Raw genomic sequence first — 20,083 nt, 5'->3', positions numbered from 1 at the left:
GTAATAAAAGAATATTATTATTTCTAAAATACCTTTACTAATTAAATGTATTCGTATGAACTAGTATTATCACAAAAATTATTTTGAAAAAAATACATAAATATAAAAAATAAAATAGATTGAGATCTTATATTTAGTATAAAAAAAAAAATAAACGAGTCTTTACAGTAAAGATTAGAGATAGTATTATTAATATAAAATATAAACAGAACATTATTTTTACGTAGGATCTATGTACCTATTTGTGACTGAGAATATGTAAAATGAAACTGGTATTTGGTTTTTGGGTGAAAAGAGACGAGGTAAAGTTGGAAAGGGAAAAAGAGGGGCCAGAAAAGAGCCTCGAAGCAGTGGGGGCTCAGAAAGGGACACGGCAGACGAGGGCTACTTTTTGAAGAGTTGAAGAAATCAACGCCATAAGCAGACAAAAATAACCCCTCACCCTCTGCTTGCTGCTGCATTTTTCTAATTAATAATTAAGACAGAGAGAAGAACACAGCAAGTGGTGTGGGTGTGAGTGAATGAGGCTGATTCCATTTTCATGTCTCAATAATTTAAACCATCATTATCTTCATCCCTGCTCTTTCTTTTGCAGAACCCCACATTGTACCTTCCCCTTCTCTTTCTCTCTTCTCATTTAATGCCCCCCCCCCCCCAAAAAAAAAAACTCCTTTGTTTGCTCACACATCATCTTCTTCTTCATTCATCTTTTAAATCACACTTAATTACAACACTCAAATTGCTGTTCATTTGTTTAATCATGCATAAAAGAATTGAGTATGAGCAAACAAGAGGAAAAAGTTGCGAGGGAGAGGATTAAAATAAGAAAGGAAGGAAAGAACGGGGGGGGTGCATGGGTTCGTGGTCATTTCTGGGAGGGAGTGAACCCCGGGTAGGGTCTACCCCTTTCACCGCTCTTTTGTCAGTTTCCTCCTTCCCTAATGTACTCTCTCTCTTTTTAACTCCTCTCTTCTTATATCCCCCATTCCCTTCCCTTCGTGCCTCTCCCCTCTTATCATCCTCTTCTCTCCCTGTTTCTCTCTCTCTCTCTTCCCGCCTTCACGCAGGCGGCACTGTTGGAGGGATTCAAAGAGCTCAGGGATCAGAGAATATGGGGTTAATTTGGAGATGATAATAATATATGGCAGGAAGCTTTGTGTTTTGAGGGGAATGTTGTCTGGCTCGAGGACCCTTCTTCTTGATCCGCTCTCTCTCCATCTGTCGCTCATGTTTGGAGATTGTGGTCAGAGGTTCAAGTGTCGTCGGACCAGGCTTCATTCCCCCCAATTTTTTGCTTCCGCAGAATTGTACGCTCAGATCTCTGTCTGCTTCGGAAGGTTTGGTTCTTCTTCACTTCCTTCTTATTCTCTATTCTGAATCTTCCCCGTGATTTGTTCGGTTCGAGTTTTGTATTTTTGTTAATTTTAGACGGATCTGAAGCTTATGGGTTTTTGTTTTCCGAGAAATTAAAGTTGTGGGTTGTGCGCAGATTGGTGTAATGATGAAGTATTTTGACCAATTTCTCTCATAAAGGCTTTCATCATTACCTCCTTTCCGTTCGTTTTCTTCCTTTTCCTCTGATCATGTTATGATGATGTTCTCAGAATAAAAGGAAGTAAAAAGTAAGTTCAGTTTATTTTCTCTTTCGGGTGTCAGGTCAAACACTTTCTTCATCATTACCCCAGATCTTGTTTCTCATCGTGTTTTCCAGTGTCCGATCTGTCTGTTTCTGTCATATTTTCTCAGATCTGGCCGCCTATTAGCTCAGTTTCGCCGTTGCCATTTTTTATTTAAATATTTCTCTATATTTAGGGTTTCCAGGACTAACATTGGGCTTTGATCTGAAGCTTTGTATGCCAGATGGAGGAGAAAAGTGGTGACCCTTTTCGTCATTTCTCCCATGCTAACTCTGATAATAAAGTGAAGTCCATATTTGATTAGGATCTAGGATCAATTTTTGTTCCTTCTGCCCTCACAAACGCCCACGCACGCCCTTTCTTATATTGGATTCTGCTTCCCACAGTTGTATAAAAGTCCTACATTTTGTCCTTGGTGAACAAGAAGTCCTACATTTGAATGGAAGATACAATGCAGATCTTATAACTTGTGAGTCTGCCACTTTTTTATTCATTTTGTTCATAACAAGTTTACAACTGGGATGTCGCTGGCTTGTTTGGGTTCAACTATATCTTCTTATAGATCTGCGCACTGATGGATCTGAGCATGTAGATGCAGTAGTGTAGGAAGTAGTGTAGAACTAAGTTGTTGCAAGTACATGTCATTGCTTCGTTAAGCAAAGGGCGATGTCATGAAAAGTCTAACTAGCTTCTCAGATTGAGCCTTTTCTATTTCATATTAGACGAACTTCTGACAGATTACCTAATAATGGGTTATAATGCCGCCAACCTCTCCAGATTCTACGGAATTACGTCTAGAGAATGTTTGGGTATAGATTGGAGAAACGAAGAATGAAAGACTCTGCTACATAATATTTTCCTCCTTTGATGTGTCTGATACATTCTTCTCAGGTCCAAAGTCCAAACATATGTTTAAGCAAATACCTTTACTGCAGGTGAAGAGTATACGAGAAACCATCACAGATGTGGTGCCTACTAATCAAAGCTTGCTAGTTTGTGCTATTCTCCTAGATACAGTTTGCATCTACGGGAATTGAATCAATGATTAATGTAATTATAAGGGGGGTCACCTTTTTTCAATTTCTTTATTGTTTTATCTTTCTTGCTTGGCAACACAAGGAATCGGAAATTTGAAGGGTGAAGAGACAGCAAAAAATTAATTCCAAGAGGGCAGCATGTGCAGAATGCTAGGCAAAGCACAAGAGTCAGCAGCTAGGTAGAGGCATGTAGGGGAACACAAGAGGAATGATATGCACGGTGTTCACTCACTGAACCGGGTCATATCAGATCACTATTTTCTTAGAAAGAAAGAAGGAAAACTCTGTAGGCTCTTTTGTTATTCTCTGATCTCGAGATACGAGACACGTGATTATGTATGAGTAAAGGATCCAATTTGACTCATTTGTTTCTTCATTGATTGCACACTTGGATGTGGTTTCAGTTCACACTGAAAACGATCACAAGCTTTAAAAGCAAGTCATGTGTATGGATTTTTCTGCGGTATTCAACGTTGATTAGCAATAAAAGAGGCTTATATTTATTTCCGTCGTGAACCCTGAAGTTGACGATGACCTCTTGAAGAGATAAAAAGCTAAGTGCATAAAATGAAAAGCTAGGAAACAGGATGTCTCTCTCTTTCTTTTTTTTCTTTGTTTGGTAAAGCCTATTCTAATTTTGACTCGGGGATTGATTGATTCCATGAAAAGCTGAGACCTTCATTCAATTTACTCCATCCCTTTTCACCGTTTCCATTTGTCTTGATAATTTAATATCAATATCAATACCATTAGTGATATTTGATGATTCTATGTAGTGCTTCGCCTTCATTTTTTCTTGAAAAAAGAAATCATTTCTACTGCCAAAATTTAAAGCGTATGGACCACCTCAAGTCCGTTCTTGCGTTTTACTAAGCTGAATATAGGCCTGGCTTAAAGGGGCTAGCACCATTTCAAACTCACGCCAAGTGCACAAAATTATTAAACACACCCGTAAATGGAAATTGAAATTCTGAGGCTAATTTCTCCTGTAAAAATCTCAAATACAAACAACGAATACGACCCATTATTTGAAATACCGTTAATTCGTACATTACATTGTGTATCTCTGCTGATGTGTCCATCTAAACAGAAGATCCTCCTACGAAATCCATATTGAGACCTGATTCCCACATAAAGCAGCGAGTATTCAAATTTGTCTCCTTAACCCACTTTAGTATAATATCATGTTTGTTGTGAAAATGAGAACACCGATGTCTCAAAAAGAAGAGGCTTTTGGGAAATTGGATCTTTTTGACCTTTCAAAGGTTCACAAAGTTCATCCAACCAACCCTCCCTTTGCTTTCTGGCTTTCACCATGATATATGTGTATGAGAAAGTATGCAGAATGGGGTCGTGACTCGTGACTCATGCCAGTTCAATTCCAACGACGTTGCCTTTATTATGGCCTCATTTGACTTGACATTTCCACCTAAATAATTGATGCCGTCCCAATGTAAATCTTCCAACTTGCTCCTTTTTTTTTGTTGTATTTTTCAATTCAAATTTTAAAACCAAATTATGACTTTGATATAAAAATTTATTTTCTTAGAACAAACCTCATTCAACTATTGTCTACAATATACCCATTGATATTAAGAACTGAATTCCAAATGATATATTAAGAGTTCCTATCACTCATGTCAATTAAGAAAATAGAAAGGAAAATAAAAGTATATTGAAAAAATCAATGGATAATTGTGTTACATACTGTGGTCAGACATAATAAATGAGAAGACGAGCTTCACTTTGCCTCTTTGCCGTTGCCCTCATTCCCCCCCCCCCTCAAATACTTGTCGTTTTAAAAAGTATTCCCTCCGGTCTTTATTATAACTTTATAAGTTTCAAATAATTAATTCAAAAACAATAAAAAATTAATTGAAAATAATAAATATGTTAGAAATATATTTTTATTTTTAAATATGCTCTTATAATAAATGAGAAAAATGATGAAAGAGAATGCGTGGAAAAATATGATAAGAGAAAAACAATGAAGGGCAACATTGAAAAATATATATTAAGTGTTAAAATAAATCTAAATTGAAACTTATAAAATAAACTATACTCTTTTTAAAATTTAAAGCTTATAAATAGAATCAGAGAGAGTAGGTTTTAAATTTAAAGAAACAACTAAAAGTCATGTTCAAGCCATATATATATGGACAATGGAGGGAGGAGGGTTGCATGGAAAGCGGTAGGGTGTACTATATTGTGAGTGTGAAGTGAAAAGAGATGAGGCCATATAGTCAAAATAAATGTATGTAAATTGGTAGGGCAGGGTGTGGAGTGTGATTAGAGCTTTTGACATGTGCTAGTGGAATCCATAGCTGGGCACCTTTCCTTTCCTTTCACCTTTTTCCTCTTCATTTCTACTTACTAGACTTGTCTCCCTCACTTGCTAGGCTATAACTGTAAGCCTCCCTCAACTATTACTCACACTCTTCCATCAATGACCTTCACTTTAATTTTGCATTGTACAAAGTATCAAAAATGTATAATTTGTTATGGTTAATTAATTATACTTATTGATATTCATATGCTGTTATTTTTTTGGTAATAACCATATCTATCAAAGAAACCATCCCATGCATCAGTTATGAGGGCTAGTTGGGAAAAAGGTAATTGGGATTGTGCTTGACGATAGCAGCTGATTTTAATACAAAATTCAAAGTTTCAATACATGCTGGGTCTTATCTATATTTCAACCTCATATTAACATATTGTGAAAACTTCTCTCGTCTATATGTTTCAGAGAGTCTGCGTGATGAGTTACTTTATTTATGATTTATGAATAATAAAACGTTATAAATGCATGCTATTTTTTATATTAAATTTGATGAATTTAGAAATTTATTTTTTGGTCGTATGAAAAGTTTTGAATCCTGGCCATTACCCACTCCGCTCATTTTATCATTCATTTATAAGAGCTAATCTCAAGTGCATCTCATAAAATGATTATTTGAGAGGGGTGTGTACAGTTAGCACTTAAAAAGATCTCGATACTTGTGCCAACAAAGAATTCTTATCAGGCTTATTTATGTGGAACTCATAATAGGATGGGCTTAAATCCTACTTCAAACATTTTTAGTCCTATTTCTCTCAATCTATTTATAGGCCTGTAAAAATGCCGCATGCCAAACCAGGCCCTCCGCAGGTTCAAGACTAAGTCTAACAAAGAGCTTGTATGTAGGCTTTAGCCCATGCTCACTCTCTTAGCCTCAGGCCTTTTTTTTTTTTCCCACCCTATTTTGTCATTCAGTATCATTTGTACAACACCATCAAAAGTTGGGCGTAGAAGAAGTGGTTAGTTCCTTATGATGTAGTTACTAGTTAATCAAGGGAATAATCTCTTTTGGAAAAGGTATTTATATTTAACGCTTGACAGTAACTCGAACAAGATTGTCTAGAAGAATAATTCTACCAGGTTAAAAAATTGTACAACCATCTGGACCACCCAAAACGATGAGACAAAAATCCAGATGGGGCCTACTTTAAGATGAGGTCGAATTAAATAAGACCGGGCCCAAGCCCACCCCCTGATTGATACTGATTTCTTAAAGAACTACAATGAGCCATCATATCTTTCGACCAGCAGATTTTTCGAACCCACTCCCTCGAAACTACTAAACCCCAATATAAAATTCAGTTACTTTTGAAACATTCAAGACATTAAATACTACCTCACCTAAATTTATAAATATATATACTTATAATTATCGACTTGGAAGGTAATGTGACGAATGCATCATTTCAAGTATTACAATCCCACTTGGAAACAAACAATGAACGCTCCTTGCAAATCCACGGAGAGGTGACATTGTTAAATAGCAAACTTTGGTCCTCTCTCATTTCCATCCCCTTTGGGTGCCGCCACAAGCAAATACCCATCTCTTCCATTGGTTTTTTTGTTTTTGGTCAACATCTTCCGGTAGTAGCTTAAAAGTCTATTCTTATCCAGAAAGCACCAAATCATAAAACCCTTCTTCCCAACTGCAATACCCCATTTCTCAAAACCAAGAAGCCATTCATTCAATCTTTGTCCTCCAAAAAAAAAAATCTTTGTCCTCCCCCATCTTCTTCTTCTACTTGGCGGACTTTCACCGTTATTCCCTCGTCTGAAACTTTTGCAAAACGTACCAATTCTGGAGTTCATCACCAGAAGTGTGAAGCGATTGCTGATGGTAGGAAGCGGAAATAGGAGCTTTAAACTGAAAGAACTTGGGATCGCCACACAGCATCCGCATCATGGAACTGATAATACTGAGAGCGATCATGAGGAGAGATCAAAAGCAGGGATAATAAAGAGATATATGGCGCCGCCAAGAGGGTGGTTGGCGATTAAAATAGGTAGAGAGGTGCAAGAGAGAATAGTGGTGCCGGTGAGTTACTTGAATCACCCTCTGTTTGCAGAGCTGCTGAAGCAGGCAGAGGAAGAGTATGGGTTTAAGCAAGAAGGAGCCATAGCCATCCCTTGCCAGTTGAAGCATTTCAAGTATGTTGAAGCCATCATTCACAGGGAACACCACCATCATCGTCTTGTTGGATGCTTCAGGCTTTGATCACATCATCCCTCTAAGCAAAACTTCATCTGTCATATCCATCCTAGCTATCTGATATTGTAATTTGCTTTTGCTTTTACTGTCTCGCTCTTGTATATATTACTCTATCTTTCTACTGTTAGATTTCGTGTAGTTCGGTTTGGTTTTTTATCACTAAAATTGCTAAGCAAGTTCGAGATTTTTTTTTGGCGGCCTGACGAGTACTTCACCAATCAATTTCTTCTCAAAAAGAAATGAACTTGTTGACTTATTGTTGCAACTTTATTAAGCCGATGGCTAAAGACGTGTTGGGGCGTCGTCGGATTAGGAAAGTTATGTGTGGTCCTGTGTCTGGGGCTGGTAACTTCACCATTCTCTTTGACACGAGTTTGAAAATGCAAACACGAACACAGCTTATAAAAATGCGGGAGGAGAGAGAAGCAAGCAATCGAGTTTGTCAATATTTTCTTAATGGAATTATTGGAAATTTTCTTATGCTTTATTGAAATTATATACATACATTTTCCTTCTATCTATTTTCAAAATCTATTTAAATTTCTCGTGTTTTTCACTATTGTTTTTAATGCCAACTTCTCCCTTTTTTTCATTAAATCATACGACATAAGCGTCCTTTTTGTTGACGACATATATAATGTTTTTTTTTCAAAAAAATAATTAAACATTCTTTTCATTGGTTTTGGACTAACTATTTATTTTCTTTTCTTTTCTGCCAAATTTGAACTAACTACTTTACTGAGTAGTTTAGGATTCAGGACTCAGGCAATGCGCGGATGTGGGTAGGCACCGCTTGAAATGGGAGCAAGTGACAAATTTAGTATAATTATTGAGTACCACATTAGAGGTAAAGACTAAACAAGAGTGACTGGAAATTAGGGCCTGTTTGGATATCCCAAAACCGTGGTTTCAGAAGCACTTTTCCGCAAAACGAGATAATCTCCTCTACATATTTACTTCGTAATTCGTAAAAGCACTTCTGAAACTATGGTTTGGTTTCTATCCAAACACACCCTTACTCTATACACAAAGTAAAGAATAAAGATAAATCTAATGATACAGAAAACATATGAGATGGCTTTGAGGTTAATCTGGTTCAATGTATAACCCGATTCGTCTAGGAAGCTAAACTGCAGAACGGTGATGCCCATCACAGAAATTTTCAAGCCCGTAATATAATCGCCTGGCTTGAGCAGCCTTAATGGAAAAGTGAAATACCAATGGTTTTCTTTGCTTTGCTTTGTGGGTATTTGAATTTTCTTTCTTTGGCGTTTAGTTGGTGAGGATGACCAATCCGGAGATTCCATGACGACGATGACGTAAAACATATTTAATTAATCTAGGGCCAGAGACAAAGGAATTTGTTAAGGTATATTCCCCCCAAGGCCCCAGCTTGGTGCCCAAACGAAAGGATACTTTTCTTAATTGCCTCAGGTACTTTGTACTCCGCTGCTTAACGTAAAACATAAGAGATATGATATTTTTTTTAAAAATATAATAATTATTTTTTTAATATCTTCCCGGTTATCTCCTACTTAATTATAGTTGAGAGAGTATTAATAGAGGTCATTTTTGAAAAAAATTAATAAATATGATAAATAAATCCTATATTTAATACTAAAATCAATTCAATAATTAAGTTATATACTAAGAAAACATATATATTATAATTTGGGGCCCACATCTTCGTCCGATTGTATAAGGCGTGGTAAAGAATATGTTGAAAAATCTACCCGAAAAAAAAAGAATATGTTGAAAAATATGGTGACTCATTTAGGGTTTTAAACCCCACTCTTATGTTTTCGTGTTTTTATTGCCAGAGAGCAGCTGTCTAGCCTATTCTCATGAACTTCGTAAGCTCAAGGCCCAAAGCGCCGACCCATTTTTTCAGTTAATTAGTTCACCTTTCAGTTTTATACTTTTAAAATGATTGATGAATCAAAATGCATTGAATAAGGGTTTTTGAGTCAAGCAAAATTAAATTCAATCGTTATGTAAGTTATCTAATAGTTTTATTAATTTACATACATTATTTTAAATAATACTCATCCGTGCTTAAATATTAGGCAAATCTAATAACTACTCCTCCGGTCCTAATTATAAGACCCAATTGACTTACTTGAGGAGATTAAGGAAGTAAGTTAAATTGGTTATTTATAATAAATAAGTGTTGTTATTCCTAAAATATCCTTGCTAATTAAGTATATTGGCTAAAACTATCATTATTAGAAGGATTATCTTGGAAAAAAATGCATAAATATAAAAGAAAAAATGGATTGGGTCTTATAATTAGGACCAAATAAAAAGTCAAATTGGGTCTTATAATAAGGACCGGAGGAGTAATTCACATATATCATGAAAAGTTATTTATCCTTAACCTTCTGAAAAAAATGACAGTCACTTCCAGTTTTATTCTTATCTGTGTCATTAAAGTCAAAAAATAAATCAAATTCATTTAAGGACCTCTTTTTTACTCTTCTTATTCTATTTATAAAGTAGAGAGAAAATAAATTTTTTGATACTATTTATAGAATAAAGAGAAAAACTTTTGACACGAGTGTGCAATTTTACTTATTTATTATTGTATTGAATTTATTCACATGAAGCATAATGTTATTAAATAAGAATAAAATAAAAAATAAATTAAATTTTAAATAAGAGTTAGTGAAATTTAATATTTTTCTTGACTTATATCAAATATGTAGAAAGTGATTTATAAATTGAATCAAATGAGTATTTATTAAATTTTGAAGAATCGTTATTAAGAGACTGGTATCGTCAATCGAAGACTAATCAATCACACTATGACCACTAATGCATTCTCATAAAAGCAAAGGGAGAAAAGATAAAATAGACAGAAATTTTGTTAATATGACAAATTGTCCTTCAATCTGGATCAAATAATAATTATAAAAGTTGCGGGAGATTGACTGGTCTTCGCTATCGACAAGATTTAGCAGGGGATTGTATTTTACTACCTCCAGTCTTTAATATAAAAACTAATTTAATATTTAATTTATTATAAATATAAAATCTTAATTTATTTTTTTTATATTTATTTATTTATTATAATAATTATACATGTTGAAAGTCCCGTCAAATAATAGTTTTAGTTAATATATTATTAATAAATGTATTTTAGAAAAGATAATATCTATTTAATTTATTATGGATAACTAATTTTTTTAATCTACTCAAATTAGTCAATCATGTCTTATATTAAAAACTAGAAATAGTATATAGTAATAATTAATAATTATTGGCCGCTGAAAAAAAAACATCCATAGATCGCACTTAATTATAAACGGATTGAGAGTCATATAACCTCACCGATAATCCACTCCCCAATAACTATGAACTGGTCAAATGTGATCATCTGCTCATTTACTTTATTTCCCTCAATCTTTCAAGTGCTTCTAATCCTTCACATACTTAAATGATAAATCTATCCACTACATATCACATTCTGAATGAGTCAAGCCATTAAGATTATAAATATTATTGTTCATCTGGCTCTTGATAAAGATGTCCTGCCATTCTTTCTATTAAAATGCGGACAAAAATGGAAATCTCACAAAACCAATATAAATGGAGTCGACAAACAGTATTTTATTATAAGCATAATAATACCTTTATTGAAAAAGTGATGCTACTTATTCTGCTCCTCATTGGACGGTATTCCAACTTTTTGACCTTTCCATTTTTTGAGTACTCCCCGTCCATGTTGCAATGTTTGTCTGCAAGCGATGAGTCGCCCGCCACTCTTGCCTGAGGCAAGTCAATGTATATCACTATCTATAATTAACCATAATACACGTTCTTTGACGCCACTCAAATCTGTTGGGCTAGAGGTCTGAATTTATCTCATTGTATCAACGCTATTAACACGGTTGCAACAGGATGTGATTACAGCCATCCGTTCAGCGACCTTGTTGACGAGGCAAGATTAATTATTCATAGGAACTGGGTCGTAATCATGCATGTTGAGCGGTCTTTTGTCACAGCGGCTGACTATATGGCAAAGTTAGCAGTATTATAGAAAATTTTGTCATCATTGATTAACCTCCACCTTTTGTTTTTGTGGTGGCTCTTTAATGAAGGGTTGTTAGTTTATGTTTGAGTTTATATTTTTGAGTTATTAATAGAGTTTTTCAGTTTCTCAGTAAAAAAAAAAAAATTTATGGTGAACCATGTGGCTTCATTTTCATACTCTGTGATCAAGCATCACGTTCTATTACCTCCTTAATAAACTTGCAGATTTTGCCTCACAAACTCGTGCCTCCTGTGTTTTACCGCCATCTAGTTATATAAAGCTAATATTTGAGTTTATCATAAACAAAAAAGCTAATATTTTAAAAAGGGAAAAAAAAGTTCTTCCGCCCTGTGGTGGAGGGTATACATGCGGATCTATGTTCAATTTACATTATAATTTTCTCATACTCCTCCGGTCCTTAATATAAGACTCATTTAACTAATTTGATTATATTAATGAAGTTAGGTAAGTTAGTTAATTATGAGAAATATGATGCGTTTTTCCTAAAACACCATAATCATCTTTCTTAATACCTCATCTCTCTCTTCTACTTGATTATAATTGAGGGAGTATCTATAGGGGTAATTTAGAGAAAATTGATAAATATGAGAAATGAGTCTTATATTTAGGACCAAAACCAACTCAATAATTGGGTCCTATATTAAGGACCGGAGGAGTACTTCATATAACATCTAATTAACTAATATTAGTAGATTAAGAATGTTAGTTAAATTAATTAATATGATAAATTTTTTTCTAAAACATTCTAAATATCTTTCATAATTTTCTCCCTCCCTTTTCTACTTGATTATTCTTAGGAATATTAATAAGGTTAATTTGAAAAAAATTGGTAAACACATGAAACAGACTTTATATATAAGACTAATATCAACTCTCTAATTAGATCTTACATTAAAGACAAGAAGAATAATAATTTTAATAATAATGTTTAATTAATACTCTTCCAGATATAAATATAAGACTTATTTTATAGTATAATTTATACCACAAAATAAATTTTATATCTAAAAGAAAACCCCTATCAAACAAAACAGACTTTATAGAATTTCAAAAAAAGGGGGGGGGGGCCAGTGCTTCAATTTTCGTTTTGTTTTTGTTCCAATAGCCGAAGGTAGCACAAAGACCCGCAGGAAAAGGACTCGCCCAGGATTAGCAACTGGTGGGGTCCACGGAAAATGATTTCCGACTCCATATGCACCACAACAGTCTTCCGTGGGAGTGTGGGACCCATCAGCGGTGGAGACCAGCGGAACGGCCCACGAAATGAAACAATTGGAAAAAAGGACATATTTGTCATTGCGCTTATGATATTTCAAGATTCCCTACATCGTGTCCACCAAAGGCTCCATGTGACTTGCCCGTGGGACCCATTCCTCACCTCATAACGATGACGACTGCTCTTCGAAACAATCGGACGGACAGAAACTGGTGTTGTACTCTGGGGGTACGATGCGATCAGCGGATCCGTATTCCGGCCTCCAGAGAACAAATTTATTCATTTACTTCTAGAAAGACGTGCTCTTCGTACGGGAAAAAATTTCCTCGTCAGTGACTAGATTTGTTTGCAAAAAAGGCTGAGCCTTATCTACTTTTTTACTTTTAATTGCTTAAGAAAAAGAAACATGCGTGAGTTTTAAATATTAATAATATTATTTTTAATTCTTAATATAAAATTTTATTTTAATTTTATTTTAATCTTAAATATAAAATCTTAATCATTTTGTCTATCATATTTATATATATTTTTAAGATAGTTCTTTTAACAATGATAATTTTAGTCAATATATTTGATTAGTAAGGATATTTTAGGAAAGACAACACCTATTTATTACAAATAACTAATTTAATTTCTTTATTTAATCTCTTCAAATTAGTTATCTAACTCTTATAATTACGTAGTACTATTAATGAAAATACAACCATTATAAGGGTAATTTAGCCAACATGATTTTGAAGGTTAGAAACTTTTCAACTTTCAGTACTTAGATGCTGTGTAAGTTTTTGAACTGTTGATTATAAATTCCGTGAGCGATGGCGTCATAAGGTGTTTAATTCTGCTAGCAAAAGGTTAAAAAAGCGTGGTCCTGTAAGTTTAATTTGAGGAAAGCGTATGTGTGCTTTGCTTTTGTATAATATTTTACTTTAATATCTTCATTTGAAAAACTATTTTTTTAGCCATTTAACTATAAAATTATTAGCTTCAAATGATTTTTTTATAATAATCATGATTATTTTAAAAATTAAACTCAATATATTGACATTTAATAATGTTTTATCAACATTTAAAATTTCAATATCATCATTTATTTGGTTAACAATTTTAAGATTAAATGACTGAAACTATATTTTTTTTAAGTTAAAAGACTAAATTGAAACTTTATGTAAATATAAAGGATTAAAATTATATTTTAATTCTTTAATTTTTATGAAATTATATTATTTGAGAAAATCGAAATACCTTATGGCGGGGAATTATTTTATTTTAAGTGCTAGCATATATATCAGGAGAGACATTTTGAACAATGTGAGTAAAGAAATTAATGCTGTGTCACTTCTGCTCGCACAAACAGTTAATTTTCTGGCCAAAGATTTGTTTTTTCCCTTTCTCTCTTATCTAAGGTGAGTCTGCATTCTTTGATAAATTTTATTTGACGAATAAAAAATTAACACCTCCCGGCCGTAACTGACACCACGTCATCTTCCAAATTCATCCGGATCGTCGGAGCACTATGATGGAAACAAATGTGATGCATCTGATTCTAACCCATCTGCCTATCTTGCATATTTCTCTTCTTTCGTTGTTGAAACTGGAAAGCTTTGGACGGGCGGATGCGGGAAACCTACCAGAATTCTTCCTTATTTATTTATTAATTCTTTTTAATAAAATATCGTTCCGTTACTATATATATAAACTTTAAATAATCAATTCATGTTTAATAAATTAATAATTAAAAATAATAAATACGTTAGATGTATTTTTTTAAAATTTATTTTTATTTATTAAGAGAATAAATGAGAGACAATAAATAAATAATAATAAAAATATATAAGAGTAATATTAATAAGAGAGAAAAAGTACTAAATATAATCAACTAAAAATAAAATAAAATAAAAATAAATATTTAGATAAACCAAAAAAATAAAGTTTATATTTTAAATCAGATAAATTAAAGATTGTATATAGAATCAGATAGAATATTTGAAACAGTTTATAAGTAGTTTATAAACTGTTTTTTAATAGTTATTTATAGAATATGAGACAAATATGTTAGAAGAATTTGTTTCGATTTACATAAAACAAACGTGTATAAATGGGATATTTTACGTCATATAGTAGTATTTCATTAATAATCAGCATCGAACGGTCTAGAATCGATTGCTCTCTCTATGGGAAAACTGCACAAAATCTCACTGGATTTCTCTCTCTGTCTCCTCTTCTCGTCTTATATAGGAGTACATCCGCAAGGTTTTGTGGTGGGCGTGCGTTTCTCGTTCGCTCTGAATCAGTCATGAGGCCGGCGTTTCGAGCTCTCTGAGATTCGCATCTCGAACTCTCATTTTCCTTTTGCTTTCTTGGGAAACACGTACGAAAGTTGGAGCCCTTTTTGTTCCTCTGTCTTTCGCTCTGGTTTTACAGAAATGGGCAGCGGACCTAAGACTCTGAGGAGCTTTCATATCCATGGGAAGAAGCACGAGTTCAGAGACGTCCCAAAAGGTTGCTTGGCGATCAGGGTGGGTCAAGGAGAAGACGATTTGCAGAGATTCGTGGTGCCTGTGATTTACTTCAATCACCCTCTCTTCTTGCAGCTGTTGAAGGAGGCAGAAGAAGAGTTCGGGTTCGATCAAAAGGGCGCCATAACGATTCCTTGCCACGTGGAGGAGTTCAGGTCCGTTCAAGACCTGATCGACAGGGAATGGTCTCTTCACCACCACCACCACCACACTCACGGTGGCTGCTTCGGATTTTGACAGACTCTCGTCGAAGCCGCCGGTAACGGAAAAAGCAGAAAGAAATTGAAGATCTTTCCCTAGGAATCAGTGATCTTTTTCCGGCTGTATAGCAATCCTAGTGTTTAGGTTCTTTTTGGTTTCTGACTATCAGTTAGCTGATCAGACCCAGAAGTTGGTGACCGAGAAACGAAATCTTTCGGGTTAGATCTTGAAGGTAGGACTGTAAATTCATGGTGGTTGGTTAGGTTCTTTTTGCTTTTGGTGATGATAGTGACGAGAGAATGTTGCATCAATTTTCAACTGTAAGTACTCTGGTGTTTTGCTGGGTAGCCCGTGATATATGGGAATAAGAAAGTACTACTGTTTTGCTGCTTTTCCTGATTGAAGGAATTTTTTTTTTCTTTTACCAACTACAATCATGTATGTCACATATCATATCTAGCATGATCGTTTTAGATCTGGAGGATTTAACTTCATCCATTTGATTGATAATGTGGGAACGAAATAAATAATCAAGTGAGCAAGACTGGGTTGAGGAGAGTGATATGAAATCAGGTGGAAGGAAAGAAAGAAAGGAAAAGGAAAGGAAGGGAGAAGAGAAAGAAAAAGAAGAGAAGAGTGAAGATGATCGAGGGGGTTGATTAAATTGAAGATGAAACAGATCAAGGGCGTGTGGAGTTCCGTTTAAAACGGATTTTTAAACAAGTTTATATAAATCGAGAAAATTTTTTAAAATATATTTGTCTCATATTGGATAAATTACATTTGAAAAATTATTTACAAGCCAATCCAAACAAATCTTAAATCAGGTGTTTTTGTCAACACATTAAATCAGTAAAAACAATCTAATTGTTAGATAAAAACGAGATTTTCCATGATCCTTTGTAATTAATAATGTGAACATTTTTAGTCAGTAAAAATAGTAAATTTATTATTTTAACATTTTAAAATATAACATTTTATCCTCCCTTTAAATTTTAAGGCTCAGGGCGCTGCACTGAATCACTAGGATTTTTTTTTTTGGGGGTAATAGAATCACTAGGATTTGATTGTGGGGTACTCTCCCTTATTCTGAATATAAAATTCTTTTAATTAATTTACAAATTTTAAAAAAGTAATTGTTTAGTTATTATAATAATTTTTGGAAAAAAATGCTCATTATTTAGTAATTAATACTTAACGCTCCATACTGTTAAAAAACTAACAGTTAATATTTTTAATAATAGAGGGTAACATTGCCTCAAATTTGCACCAATAAAAAATCAAGTGCTCAAATTTTTGAGACAAATTTGCCCATTAATCCAAAAATTTAATACTTTTATGATTTTATTTATAAGTCAGTTTTAATATGTTTCACACGGATAAAAAAAACCTTAAACTTCATTAATTCTCATTTAAAATTCAATAACTTTTTAATTTTATTTCTATTTAATACATACTATACTTCATGTAAATAAAGTCAACACACTAATAAATAAAAGGTAAAATTATACATTTATACAAAAAAATTTTCTCAATATTCTATAAATAGGATCAAAAAATCTCTTCTCTCTCCTTATAAATAAGACTAGAGGAGTACGTATATAGAGTAAAACAAAAACGATGTTCTTATTTTAGAATTAAATTGAAAATCTCGAATGCTCCGCGCAAGGGAGAAACAGATGAGTATTTTAATTGTGACTTTCTGTTGGGGGTGTTGTGATTTGGAGCGCATTAAATTGGCTTGGTGGCATAGAAAATTACAAAATCTAGAGGCATCGTCAGTACTAAACTTGGAGACCTGGAGTCATAAACTTCACATATGTAATCAGGAAGTTTGTGTAAAAAGATGGACCCCTCTAATTTTCCTAACATTTGACCATTTCGACATTTGTGGTCCCAACCTCTAAACCAGGGGGATGTCACCCTTTGAAATTTATGATATTCGTATTGCTAATATTACTACATTTTAAAACCACTTTTTAATTTTTTTTTCATCTTCTATATATAAGAGAATTTGAACTTTTGATCTCAACCTCTATTTCGAAAACTTATATAAACTGCAACGACACATAAAAATTAAAATTATTTAGTTATTTTTATTCTTTAAATTCAGCCGATCAGACTTCTTGTCCACCAACACCAGTTGATTAGATCATAAAATATCTCATAGATAAAAATATTCTTTTCACTTACTTTCTTTTTCGTTTTCATCCTTTATCATGTTATTTTGTAGCAGTCAGCTGGCTTGGAGGGAAAAAAAAAAAGAATTTAGTTTATTTTGCTGTTTGTTTGCTTTGCCTACCATTTCAGTGTTAGGGCCCCGAAACGAGGGTTTCCTGTTGGGTTTTCTTTTGAACTTCTGTTTTAGGCATGGTGAGATTTTACTCTACCTTTTTTTTTCCCTTCTGTCTCCAGTAAAGAGGGGAAAATAAAGAAAAAAGAGCACCGAATCCAAAGTTCTTAGATTTAATGGTCAAAAAAAGTGTATAAATGTGACACTGGATGAGAGCATCCATTTTTAGTCCGAGTTATCATACTCCTTCTCATTCCCGTGTTCTCATCATCGTCCGCATCTCTTTTAGTCCTTTCTCTCAAAACCAGTCAGTGTGGTGCGCTTTTTAACAGGGATCATTTGAAACACTGCAAAATAATTAAATCTTAAATTGAAAATATTAAATATAAATTAAATGAGTCCCTTAAAAATTTAATACTAATATGTTTTAATATACTTAATATTTACAAATTAAACTTTCATATTTAATTATAACTTGAGTTACCAGTCAAACTTATAAATACTAAATCCTTCTAATCCTGTTAGTATAAAAATCAATTGTGGGGACATATCTGTAATTAATTTGCTTACTTGGAAGAGCAGCATGACAACGTTCCCCAAAGGTTCAGAATGAGAACTTGTTTTGTCAAAATTTAGCGGCAGCCATTGACCGCAGCGCCCTCGGGTAGGGCTTCAACTAATCTTTGGTTGCTTCTCATCATTTTCTCTCAAATAACTAAATGTTCAGAGTCCTATTCTTCTGCAGTAAGGTGAAATACTACCTCCCGTTATAAGATTGTAAGCGAGGTTTTATAATTAGAACTGAAAATAGTATTAATTAGGAGGCCTATGTTTGATCTTATGGGCGTCATGCTCACCTCAGCAAATGCCACAAAGTTCAGGTCCAAAAAAAAAAAAGCCACAAAATCACTCCCTTTGCTCTCAACAGCATTAATTAATAGCTGGGGTCAGATATTTAATTATCGCTTCAAACTGAAATCGCACGTGAGTCCAATCAGCTGACTAATCAAGATTAATTAGTTTAATAATAGTGAGGATCAAATAATCACGCAAGCTGCCAAAGCACAACAAGGCATTGAAGATAAGCTCAATCCATCATTATTTGTATATACGCTTATTCTACCTGAACTATATAGCCTCATAAACCTCATCTCATCTCATCCCTTACCCGTCACGTGTTGTGCAGTGTGATTAAATAGGACAAGTTTCAGAAAAAAACACACATGAGATCTGTGCGGCAAAAAAGATTGGCATAATGGAACAGGAAAGAGATTCGTGTAGGGCAGATGGGACCAGCATGAAAATGAATGAACTTCACAGAAAGAAAATAGTAACGCAAGTGAGGGAAGGGACCTTACTACCTATACATATTTGCACCCCTCTGTTCTTGGTGGAGGCAGCCTCTGCTGCACCACACAAGCACGAGCTCCTCATGCTGTGTTTCTAGTCAACACATCATGTTGGTTCGTACAAATTAATCGAATTCCTCTCATCACAGTTCCCTTCTCATCAGCTACATACTCACATTTAAGTACGAAGTCAAGTAGCTTCGTTCATGTAAATCTATCTTTTCACTCACCAAAATGTTGTTATAAACTTCGTAGTTCTTTCTTCAAATAGATTACTCAAAATGTTTCTGAACACGGGGATCCTCTGTTTGTCCATATGCCTCTGGTTCTTAACGATGGACTTGATTTTGTACTCACACTGAAGCCCAAAGACCTTTGATTTGCGTGAAAGGGCTCAAGGACATGAATATTATACTCGGACTTTCACCACCACACGGCCTCCATTCTGTCCCCGAATCATAATATCCATGACTTAGTGACTAAGCGGCCTAGGAGTTTGATTTCCCTCCTTAATTCAGGCGAACCAAATCCAACGAGCATCATATCAGCATCTTCACTTTTCGGGCGGAATATGTGCAAGCAAACAGAGCAGATAATCAATGGATTATTTCTTTATATGTCTTCATATCAGTATTCACTGGTATTAAGCTTTAACTAATAGGAAGGGAACCTTCCATCTCCTTCCACCATGATTGATGAAAATTATTTCTTTCGTGTATTTTCTGCTTTCCTATTGCTTTATCTGCTGTATCTTGCGAACAGATTAAAGTCTGCCGCCTGCATAAATGCTCTGTAACCTTCCTTGCTTGAGTAAATACAAGGACTTGATCATTCTTTCCAAATGAGATTTGACCACTTCTGTTGGAGACAAGGAGAATGTTTAGGTCAACAATCTTGTTTTCACAATGCTCTCTCGAGTCTCAAAGCTTGTCTTAAAAAAATAGCTACGACTAATAACTATAACTAAACCATATAAAACTGCCTCATTTTTGCCTCCGGGGGGCGTTGGCATGGTGATGGATTCTTATCTCGTTGGTTTTTGATTTTGAGAGATGGAGACAGGGGCCCGCACAGGCAAACGCCATGCGATTCTGTTCTTTGATTTGCTGCTTCTGGCTTTCTTTTTTTGAACCCATTACTTGAGTTGTTTAAAAAACTTATGGATTTATTATCATAATATTTTAGAATTTCAAGTCTTCATTTTAACCGTGTTATTTCAAATACTTACGT

The 20,083-nt window shown here is 34.2% G+C and overlaps 2 protein-coding genes and 1 long non-coding RNA gene across 3 annotated transcripts; all 3 read left to right on the top strand.

Moving 5' to 3' along the window:
• The first annotated feature begins 1,007 nt into the window (after positions 1 to 1,007).
• Positions 1,008 to 3,190, top strand: LOC114712010 (uncharacterized). Its single transcript, XR_003737189.1, has 2 exons — positions 1,008 to 1,337; positions 2,573 to 3,190. It is a non-coding gene; the product is annotated as an uncharacterized LOC114712010 (long non-coding RNA).
• A 3,659-nt stretch (positions 3,191 to 6,849) lies between these two features.
• LOC114712003 (auxin-responsive protein SAUR32-like) lies at positions 6,850 to 7,230 on the top strand. The gene has a single exon (XM_028896450.1). The coding sequence runs from the start codon at positions 6,850 to 6,852 to the stop codon at positions 7,228 to 7,230; it is 381 nt and encodes a 126-aa protein (XP_028752283.1).
• A 7,504-nt stretch (positions 7,231 to 14,734) lies between these two features.
• On the top strand, positions 14,735 to 15,635 carry LOC114712007 (auxin-responsive protein SAUR32). Its single transcript, XM_028896455.1, has one exon. The coding sequence runs from the start codon at positions 14,918 to 14,920 to the stop codon at positions 15,245 to 15,247; it is 330 nt and encodes a 109-aa protein (XP_028752288.1). The 5' UTR covers positions 14,735 to 14,917; the 3' UTR covers positions 15,248 to 15,635.
• Positions 15,636 to 20,083: the final 4,448 nt, after the last annotated feature.

Source organism: Neltuma alba, unplaced genomic scaffold (assembly GCF_004799145.2).
Source record: "Neltuma alba isolate B1F8T4 unplaced genomic scaffold, ASM479914v2 tig00011326_pilon, whole genome shotgun sequence".
In the NCBI taxonomy this organism is placed as follows: Eukaryota; Viridiplantae; Streptophyta; class Magnoliopsida; order Fabales; family Fabaceae; genus Neltuma; species Neltuma alba.
This window is presented reverse-complemented; position numbering and strand designations above follow the sequence as displayed.

What these genes read in the sequence shown, in the direction of transcription:
- LOC114712003 (XM_028896450.1), top strand. Translation starts at nt 6,850, where the DNA reads ATGGTAGGAAGCGGAAATAGGAGCTTTAAACTGAAAGAACTTGGGATC.
- LOC114712007 (XM_028896455.1), top strand. Translation starts at nt 14,918, where the DNA reads ATGGGCAGCGGACCTAAGACTCTGAGGAGCTTTCATATCCATGGGAAG.